Source organism: Plectropomus leopardus, chromosome 14, assembly GCF_008729295.1.
Source record: "Plectropomus leopardus isolate mb chromosome 14, YSFRI_Pleo_2.0, whole genome shotgun sequence".
Lineage (NCBI taxonomy): Eukaryota > Metazoa > Chordata > Actinopteri > Perciformes > Serranidae > Plectropomus > Plectropomus leopardus.
The window spans coordinates 29,572,726-29,583,586 of NC_056476.1; the positions used below are offsets into that span (position 1 = coordinate 29,572,726).

A 10,861-nucleotide genomic window follows, 5' to 3' on the forward strand; every position below is an offset into this window, starting at 1 on the left:
CAGTTTCTCAGTTGATTTAATTAATTTACTCTTAATCAACATGCAGAAAACTGAAAAAAAAAGGGTTTCTGACATGACTGTGTCTTTTGCTTATAATTATAGTAAAAATGGGGACAGATTCCAATTGGTACAATTCCTTTACATTTCAATTAATTGGTAGCGTAAACTGTCTTCTCCAAAGCAAACAAAAAATGGAAATGATGTCTTTTTACTTGTAAATGGCATGCAAGCATACAATTCAGCAAATATGAGAAGCAATGTTTCTAACATTTAAACTGATCTTCAGTCTTTTTCTAGATATTACAATGGTAGCAGTTTATCAAGAAAATTCCCGAGGTTATTGTCTTGTATGAACAGGTTATTATCTTTTTGTGTACACCTTAATTGTCTTGTGGGAAAAAGTTATCTTGTTGGGAACAAGTAACTATCATGTGGGAACAAATAATGTTTTGCTCACAACTTAATTATCTTGTGGGAGAAAGTTATTATCTTTCGAGCTCAAAATAGGATGTTGTGGAAACAAGTTATTATTGTAAGTTAAAATCATCTGGGAACAAGTTATTATCTATTGTGTACACCTTATTTATCTTGTGGGAACAAAATAGGTTTTGCACACTTCTATTATCTGCGTGTACAAAATGAGTTGATAACTTTTTCCCACGAAATTCTTAACTTGTGTGCGCAAAATAATAAATGTCAACTTTTGGGGCTTTGTACGATTACATTCATTCCTGATTCTGTCATCATCTCCATTTCCTCTCCAGGAAACTTCCCTAGAATTTTTTTTTTATTTATATAAATTTTATTGGAGTTAGCATGACCTGACATGTAGTCTAAAATGTTGACTTGAAAAGTCTGCACATCAGGACACTCGACTAAAACTGCAAATGAAAGAGGTGGATAGCAAAAGTAGCAACAGACATAATATTCACTTGGACAATTTTACACACATTTTACATCACAAACAGCCTCTTGGTTTATTTATATATTATTATTATTATCATTATTATTATTATTATTATTATTAAAAGAATGGAAACCAATATGCCTCAAAGGTGGGAAAAAAGCATACTAAAAAGCATTCCGTTATGCTTTGGAAATGGATGGTAGCAATGTAACAAGCCACATTTAATGGGCTAAAATCTGAACACACTGGTGTGGTCACTTAAACAACAACTTAAACAGATCTTAAGTGCTCTTTTTTGACTCATTTATTTATTGTCTTAATAGTTGTGAGAATTTAGTGTTTGTACTTATGGTAATGATGTATTTAGCTGCACTGTTCTTGTATTGTACATAAGACAAATAGCCCTTTTAAAAGTATTTGGTACAGTATGTCGGTGTGGGACACCTACATTTTCAAATCCACACATCATATGTGAATTTGTTAATCAAAAAAATTATCAGTTTCTACTTACAAATCAGCATCTGTAATCGTGTATGGTATGAAGTTCAAAGCTCCAAACAAACATGCTGGCACATATTGATTTAGGGACATGCCAAATTCATCTGCTGTTGAATAGTCGATAGCGATGCACGTGGCTGGGGTGAGTGCTGCTGCCCAGCACTCTGCTGCTGCGCGGTCAGATGCACAGTGGAGCACGGCCATGGCGTTTGATGTGTTTTTTGGCTTCTTATGTCCACCAGGGTCAGGGTGAAATCATTTTTAGCACATGAAGGTCAGAGCAGAATTTGAAATTCAATCAATATTTCATTGCACTTGTTTTTTTTTTTTTGTTTTTTTTTTGTTTTTAGAAATTAGCTAAAAAAAACCTCAAAAACCATTAAAACCATGTGGATCAGTAAATAATGCCAGCTGGACCATGCACTGTAAAAAAATAACCTTTTTAGTTTTAACTTTAAAAACAAACATGTCCAGGCCTTAAAATTTTAAGTTCACTAAATTTGAGAGGACAATTTGAGGTCATTTTGGGAATATTCAACTTGTCCTCTCAAACTCAGTCAACTTGAGAAATTTAAGCCAACCTGGATACTAACATTTATTTAGTATCTGAGCTGGCCTAAAATGTTACGTTGACTGAATTTTAGAAGAAAAGTTAAGGTAACTTTGTAATGATAGAATTTGTCAGACTTGAATTTTAAGTTCACTGAAATTCAGCAGAAAACTTAACTTTACATTATTTTATAATAATTTAAGTTGTCCTCTCAAATTCAGTAAACCTGGAAAAAAATAAGGCAGCCTGTTTTTAAGTTAAACAAATAGTATTTTTATTGTTTTATTTTTTTACAGTACATGCACTGTAAAAGTAAGTAAGTAAGTAAAAGTTTTTAACTTCAAAAGTCAGTGTCGGAGCTGTCTTAAAATTTAAGGTGACTGAATTTCAGAAGAAAGGTTAAGGTAATTTTGTATTGATTCAACTTGTCTTCTCAATTTCAGTCAAATAAAAAATTTAAGTCGCAGACATGAGCTTTTTGTAGGTTAAAACAAATAGTATTTTTTACAGTGTGCTAGCTTTAACAGACTACAATGAGCTCAAATTAAAAAAAAAAAAAAATCAAATCTGCTGTCATCACTGTTAGCCAATGCTAATCTCAAATGTGCTAAATGCTCAGAGTACACTGAAGAACACTGCTCAGCTGATTTTCATCGGCTGTAATTCCTAAATGTGAACTTGTTAATTTATTTATTTGGACTCTCATTGTTGGGCGTTGGGGGATGGGTGTAGAGAAAGTGGCATAGATGTAAAATGTAGGTTGCTACCCTTTCTTAGAGTTGATTTGTTGTATTTTTTTATTGTTGTTAATTTCATGAAAAATAAGTCTTCATTTCAAGGTCTCACGTGTGCTTAAGTTTAATATTTCAACTTAACAGGGTGTGAATATGTTTACAGTTTTGTGTATGGCATTTTTTGTTTTGTAAAGATATAATTAAGACCTTAGAATTATGTTGAATAGAAATTCTGATAAAGCTTTTTTTTTTTTAATTTTTTCGTAAGTTTAAAATGTTGATGAAAGAAGCATCTGACAAGTGCAGCTACAATTTCTTGCCTTAGAGGTTACAGAGGCCAAACTATCAAGTAAGGGAACAAAGGATTTTATTCAAAGGAAACTGCACTGCAGCTTCCACAAACTGCATGGCAGCATTGTCATAAAATGTGGACATGGCCCCCTCCTGACTCCTTTAGTTTCGTTTCACTATTAGTAAAGCAGTCCGGTCCAAAAACATAAAGGTTCATTTTTGACTCTAAATTGCCCGTATGTGTGAACGCGTGTATGTGAAGGCTTGTCTGTCTTTATGTGTTAGCCTAATAGATGACTGGTGACCTGTCCACGGTGTCAGCTGGGATCCGCTCCAGCCCAGCTGACACAAAGGAAATGTAGGAATTGTATTTCTGTAAACCACAAATAGAGTCTGTTGCATTGCAGGTTATGTTACAATTTTATCAACATTTCTTAAGTGTTCACTTATCTGCTAAAATAATAGCATACGAATGTAACATATCTGTGGTTTGCAGAAACTTACATTGTAAACATTTATTCTTACGACTTGGTTGCCCCCCATGGCCCTGTAAAGTAGAGGATGGATGGATGGATGGATAGACATAAAGCTCCCTTTTTTGTAAGTGCAAAATCAACCAAGTACATTGCCCCCCCCCCCCCAAAAAAATGGAGACTCAAATTATTCAGTATGAATAAATTCAAAAACAAAACAATCCTATAAATAAATACAAAAATAAAAAGTAATATAACCATGGGACTCCAAAATAATCACTTTTTAAAATACATTGCGTGAAATGAAAATAAAAATATTTGAAATTTAAAACTGCTGGAATACAATAATAATAAATTGTTACCGAGAAAAGAAATAACATTTCATTTTAACCATGCAAGTTTTAAAAGTTTCACAGTTTAATGGCTACTTTATAATATTTGTGTGTATTTATTCATAGGATTATTTGTTACGTAACTGCTTGGTTATTAGTTAAATACTGGCCACAGTGGGTCTCCATATGCTCTTGTAGATGTCACCAAGGAATAAACCATAATAGAGGAGCAACTGTTTGAAAGATGAAATGATGAAATGATGTATTAAATCAGTTGCTTCTCTGTAATTGAGTTAAAGAACATTAAAGCAAGCTAGAGAAAGCAGGTAGACATCAAAATGAGGCATCAAATCCTTTATTTGAGTTTAAAAACCTGTTCTAAACAGCACAGTGCAAAAAAAATTGTCCAAAACTAATATCAAAACATTCATCTTTTTGGTACTTTTTTGCACCGTACATGTTTTTTGTAGCACATAACACATGCTAAAATGCTGGAATTGCAGAAACAAAAACACATGGTTTGGGTTAAATTAAAGGCTGCACTTCAGAGATGTGGAAAAATTGAATGTTTTAAGCTGGTTGGTCTGCATTTAGCAGAAGTCCAACCCTGAGAAGGCAGAATATGGACATGCATAATATTCCCCATGTATTGAAAACCTGTAAAGCAAAATAGTTAGAGCTCTGAAGATATGTCATTTGTTAAAATTTTAAGAAAATGTTCTAAGTTTGAAAAAAGGTTAAAATTGGGAACAAATCAGAAGTCTGACAACCCTGAAATGATGACTTATTACCTAATTAATGTTAATTAAGTCAAAATGATGTCAGAAAGACGTTGGATTTTTATGCTGGACAGATGTTATATTTAAGCTAAAATGAAAATTGGGTTGATGATATTTTAAAGGTGAAATGACTGTAGAATCTGTCATTACATTAACATTATGACATTTTACAGATGTTGGGTTTTGTCTGTATACCTTATGACTGAATGTCGGTATTCTACATCAAGATGATGTTGGCATGAGACATTTGGAAGATTTTGGATTGTTTACAACACAACTAAAAACCAACTAAATATCAATAATAAATTTTGGTCGGCATAACTTAAATTAAACCAAATATATATATGTTGGTGAAATATTGGTGATATTAAATTTCAAAGTAAATATTTTGGCCAGGAGCTCCTTTTGTTTCTTTTTTATTTGTAGCTCACTCCTTTCTCTTTCTGCCAAACATATGTACATACTCTTGATTTTTGAATTGGGCCTGATGATTTGGCTTTATTTCAGTATGGTACAAAAATTAACATGTGGAGACTTGAAACTGGCCCGAGTTAGGTCATTCATGATAGACTTTTTTTATAGTGTGGTAATGCAGCACAGATTTTTAGAACAGTTTACACTTACAGCTATGTCTCTACACCACTAAAAAGCCTTTGTGGACAGTAAAAGCTTGTGTGACATTCACTGTGACAGATTAGTGAACACAAGCAAGTGTCAAGTATCTGCGACAGTACTGAAAGACACAGAAACCTGCGGACTGGCGGACCCATGCCAAACATATTTAGAACCGCTGGTTTACAGAGTATGCTGAAATATTAACATGGCATCCGATTACTTAAATCTTTGAGTAAATTGGGCTGATTTCTGTGAAAAAACATGGGAAGAAGGCAATGAGCAACTTGAAAAGAAATACCCAAAAAATTATTAATACATTTATTGACAGACATGGAAATAACTTTAAATAAAATATTCAATAAATAAATAATTACGATCATTATTATTACTACTATAATGATTTTCAATATAAAATGATGCTAAGATATATATATATATATATATATATATATATATATATATATATATGATTTTTGGCCATATTTCACAATTTTTATTTTTAATGATTTTGTAAATATTCAAATTTCTCCCTATATGTATGACATTTATTGTTCATTTCCTTGTTTTATATGTATTTGAAGAAATCAAACTAACTAACTTGCTTTGGGTCCGAACATGAAAATACTTGTGAAAGGCGTCTGAGCACAAGAAAAGTGATGTAGATTCAGGTTTGAAAGGGTTAAATCAAAGTACTACTTTTAATCATAAAATGTTGCAGCTTTTCACCATCTCTGAATGCAGCTCTTTCCCAGCACCTGTTCTCGCTACAGCTGTGGTGAGCAGGGCAGTTTTCCCTTAAGTATTTTAAAATGAAATGCTTTTTTTCTTTGAAATTACCGCACATGGTGGCCGACTAAAGGAAGAACTTATTTATTCCAATCTGTTTACAGAATGCGTTGATGACTTGAGTCGAACAGACTCTAAGCACTTATCTACCTGGATAATTCAGCATACCTCTTCTTATGGGTAAGGACTGTATGATAGACATGTAGACCGTTTCTGTGGCGTTGTTTCTAACTTTTTACAGTGGTTTCTTCATTGTAGATTTTGGTGAGCCATTTTTTAAGTGTTCTTTTTTTTGAGTACCTGCAACATGACTGTTAAATGCAGATTGAGCATTTTTGATTTCCTTTTTTATCTTTGAATGTTCAAATGACCTTTGTTCTGTTTGGATTCTTTTGTAAATATTGTGCAACATGTCATGTTCTGTTTATTTGATATGAAGAAAAACAGCATTTTGTCTAGGCATTTCTTTTCTTGAGAAATAAAACAAAAAGCATGAGAATTTACAGCGTGATGTCAGTGTGGGTGGGTTCTGATTCAATATCCGCTGACAAAATGATTGCTGTTTTGTTAAGAAGCATTTAATCTGAATACAATATAAAGTATCATAATCCCTCATGAGATGACCACATATAAATGACTATATACACAAATTCTAATCAAGTCTTGGACTTATAAAAAGTATTTGAAGCTTAAAAGTCCAGCAAACAGATCCTCTGAGGAGTTTGCTTCATAATCCATTGTGTCGTCTCTGCACAATCTTCAAAATTCAGCCAAGACATTTAAAAAAAAAAAAAAAAAAGATCTGTCCTTGTTAGTACCCACATGGAGACGTTCTAAGGTGCTTCAATACCAGAAAATGCTGGGCTTTGGCACTGAGTCCACTGCCTCATCATGGCTGACTGCGTCACTGCTTTTGGCTCCATGTGGCTCAAGTCACATGGGGCCAAATCAATGTTGATGGGTGGATCACTGATAAAGTTTGTGGAACACAGCTCCTGTGGCCATGATGTAAGCCTCGTCTCTTCACTTCTTCATGATAGAGGAGATATCCAGAAACATGCTCTGAGGAAGACAAGAGGACACATTTGACTTGCTGTTGGACAAAAAAAACAGAAAAAAAACATTGTGTGCATGGAATTTAATGAAGCAACTTTTTTTTTGTTTGTTTGTTATTACACTTTAAACGTTGTTACTGATGAGCAGAACATGTAGCAATACTACAAAATCTATGGAGGCCAGCAGAGGTCATGTAGAAGAAAAAAACACATTTGTCAGAGCAATAGGTGCAAATTAATTAATTATCAGGAAATTACATTAAGTTGTTTGTCAACATTTTTTACATGTTAAAGCAATGCTGAAGATAACATAGCATTGTGTTTTTTGGCATACCTTACTGTAAAAATTGTAAATATTAATACAGATATGCTCTGTGAATTGTGCAATAATATGAGCGCTTAAATTACAAGTGAGTGAGCACAAATAATTAATGTAAGAGCATGTTTTTAACAGTATATTTATGTTTATTAGTGATAAAATACATCAATACAATACATGTGTGTATTTTAACATTTTTATAATTATTCATCAGTTAATTTGTGTCTATTGCCTGTTTTAACATATATTTGATTTAGATTACATCTTATCATTGGTATATTTTTATGTGTTAATTAATTTTTCTTTTGATTTTTAACTTATTTATTTGACTTTTTTTTAATAGGTATTACGTTCACTGAGGACATTGAACAGACAGGAGCTGCCAGTTTGTCGCTATCGGGCTCCTCCCAATCAACAAAATGACCGTTTTCTCTCTCTCTTTCTCTCTTCAAAACCCCACCTCATCTCTTCTGCTGTCTCTTTGAGTCTTCATCATGCATAACTGTCTATCACACGTTTTTTTTAAGTGTTTTTGTCAGATTTGTTGGTTGACTTAGTGGACAAAATGCTTAATGTCCAGTGTCCCCATGGCATTTATTTTGATTTTTTCTCATCTTTTTACAATTGTTTCCTATGATGAAAGACTGTTTGCAGCCACCTTTTCAGAAGGGCACCAATTATGTCATTGCCACTTCTTAGCTTAACTTATGTCTCCTCTCACAACAAAGACATAGAAGTCATTTTTGGGGAGCAGAGCAGCCAGAAAACACCAGATGTTGCTGTCATCAGAATTCGTTTTTAAAGCTTGTTAACTGTATAGTCAAGCCTCTGTTAACATGGCATTATGTTAGCTACTTAGCTTATGCTGTTGTCAAGATACTATTGTTGTTCTAGAAACTAAACTAACATATGGAGCTCATTTAAAAAAGCAAGCAGCGTTCCTCTTTTCAGAAAATAAATAAATATATATATTCATATATTTGGCTGGGACAAAGCACTCCCTAGTGCCCTGCCACTGCTCTTCTGATGAGGCTTCATGTTTTGTACATGTAACTGATAAAGATTTTTGTGTGCAACCCACTGCAGGAGGTTTAAAAGCAGCTGTTAGGGGTGCCTTGTGGCTCTGTTGGTAGAGCAGGCGCCCCATGTACAAAGGCTGTGTCCTTCCTGCAGCGGCTGCAGGTTCAAGTCCGGTTTCAGCCCTTTGCTGCATGTCATCCCTTCTCTCTCTCCCCCTTTCACGCTATATCTGTCCTATCAAATAAAGGCAATGAAAAAGCCCAAAAAATATCTCTAAAAAAAAGCAGCTGTTAGCACATCGCCTAATTTAAAGAAAGAAGAACGGTGGCTGTAAATGTCCACAAATGGAAAAAACAAAGATATTAGCTCCTTACCCTTTGAGCATTAAACAAGATCAGCCGCCATATAACATAAATGGAAAATGTTTTTGACTGAGATGTCATGCCTTTGTTTTTGTTTAGAAAGTGCTGCTGACACATACTGTATATGTCACACTAAAAGCAGACACACTTGTTAAACGTAACATAAAAGGGGGACTTTGTTGCGACCCTATAGCACCATCTCTGTGAATCAGAAGCCTATCTGTGTTCTCTACTTGCCATTGACATTCTTCGGCCACCAGCAGGCGGCATCATGGGCATGTCTCCCTGCAGGGAGCCCAGCTCATCCGACTCTTCTGAGGTATGTAAGGAAGGGTTTGTGGAGCCACTGATGGAGGACAAACTCTCAGACGGTGGCCTGATCATGAAGCTGGTCTTCCTCGGGTGGGGGAACAGGACCTCGCTCCCTAATGACTCCCTTCGCTCATCCTCGTCCAGGTCTCTGATAGCCCTGGGCCTTAAGGTAGTACTGGATAGCAGAGCTTCCAAATGGCTGGGCTGAGGGTGTTCTTCCTCATGTGAATCCTCATGATGGCCCATTGCACTTCTGTCCACATTGGATTCAGCAGAATCCCAAGCTGGATGGTGGTCCACCAAAGCTGTGTGGCCCTTTGGCCCTTCATGGGTTTCAGAGGCTTGGATTTCACAGTCCTGGCCAGACCTGGATGGCATCCTAGGTTGGGTACAGATATAACTGGTCTGACTGTGTCCCAGATGAGCCAAACTGTTATGTCTTGTTGCAGTCTGGTTGGCTTTGAGCCCAGTGTTGTAATAAGGAGGCTTCATGTCCGCCTCTGGAATCACTTTGAAGGTCTGAGTCAAAGGCCCGTTGTGAGGTGATACATTGCTCATTACACAAAGATGTGGTAAGGACGACTTCTTCTTGGACTTGTAAATCAAACTGTCATCTTCCGTGTACCTCTCTCCATATAGTGTCTGTTTGATTTTCCTGATGCCCAGGTGGGATATCTCCAGAATGTTGAGAAAAAGTGACACACCGGCAATGACGATCATGAAGATCATGAAGATGGTCTTCTCTGTGGGCCTGGAGATGTAACAGTCTACACTATTTGGGCAAGGCAGCCTCTCACACTTATAGAGGGGCTCCAGTTGGATACCATAGAGAATATACTGGCCCAGGATGAAGCAGACCTCCACCACAGAGCGTGTTAGGATATGGATGATGTAGGTTCTCAACAGAGAGCCTCTGAGAGGAGCCTTCTTCACCTTCCTCTGCTCATCCAGCCTCCTCAGCTCCCTCTCTAAGCGCTTATGCTCGTCCAGAGCCATCTCACCTTCATCCATCTCCTCCTTGAGCTGGACCCGTTTGCGATGGCGCTCTTTCTCCAGTGCTCGGATACAGTAGAGGGCATGGCCCATGTAGACCAGCGAGGGCGCAGAGACAAAGATGACCTGCAGGACCCAGAAACGAATGAGGGAGATGGGGAAAGCATGGTCATAGCAGACTGCCTTGCAGCCCGGCTGATCGGTGTTGCAGACGAACTCGGACTGTTCGTCGTCCCATACGTCCTCAGCGGCTGCACCCAGGATCAGCATACGGAAGATGAAGAGTATGGTAAGCCAGATCTTGCCCACGATGGTGGAATGAATGTGGACCTCTTCTAGGATGCTGCCCAGCAGGTTCCAGTCACCCATGGTCAGCTTCTCACCACTTCACTGCCACATGTCCTCGAACTATGGAGATGCAGCACATACAACACATTAGTCTCACAAAGCTACATGTTAGGTATGTTTCTTAAGGAATTCTTAAGGAAATCCACAGTTTACAGGCTTTCTTTTTTGAAGCTCAGGCCATTAGCTCTATTGGTTATAAAAACTACTCATTGAGGGTGTTACATTTTGAGGCTTTCTCACCAAAATAAATCTAACATGGCAAGAAACACAAGCAGTCAGACAATCAGACAGATTGCAAACAAGGCGATAGTTTAGCCAGAATAGCTTCTGCTTCTTTTAGAGGAATAACCAGTAGTTGCTGCAGCAGTTACATTACTAATATAACCTCACTGCACAGGGAAAAAGAACAAGTGTAACAACTACTGTGAGTTTAACAAGACAGTTGGGTTGTATGCTGTTTTGGATGTTTACAGCAGATAGTCTGCGT

At 36.5% G+C, this 10,861-nt stretch overlaps 1 protein-coding gene across 1 annotated transcript; it reads right to left on the reverse strand.

Annotated features, from left to right (window-relative positions):
* Positions 1-6,988: 6,988 nt before the first annotated feature.
* On the reverse strand, positions 6,989-10,395 carry gja10a (gap junction protein alpha 10 a). Its single transcript, XM_042500835.1, has 2 exons — positions 8,959-10,395; positions 6,989-7,027 (listed from the first exon to the last, which is right to left on the reverse strand). Exons 1-2 carry the CDS (start codon positions 10,393-10,395, stop codon positions 6,989-6,991), a joined length of 1,476 nt encoding a protein of 491 aa, XP_042356769.1.
* Positions 10,396-10,861: the final 466 nt, after the last annotated feature.

Coding starts and splice junctions, on each gene's coding strand:
- gja10a (XM_042500835.1), bottom strand. CDS start 10,395: ATGGGTGACTGGAACCTGCTGGGCAGCATCCTAGAAGAGGTCCACATT. Junction 7,028..8,958: donor GTGGCCGAAGAATGTCAATG/GCAAGTAGAGAA, acceptor TGTCTTCCTCAG/AGCATGTTTCTGGATATCTC.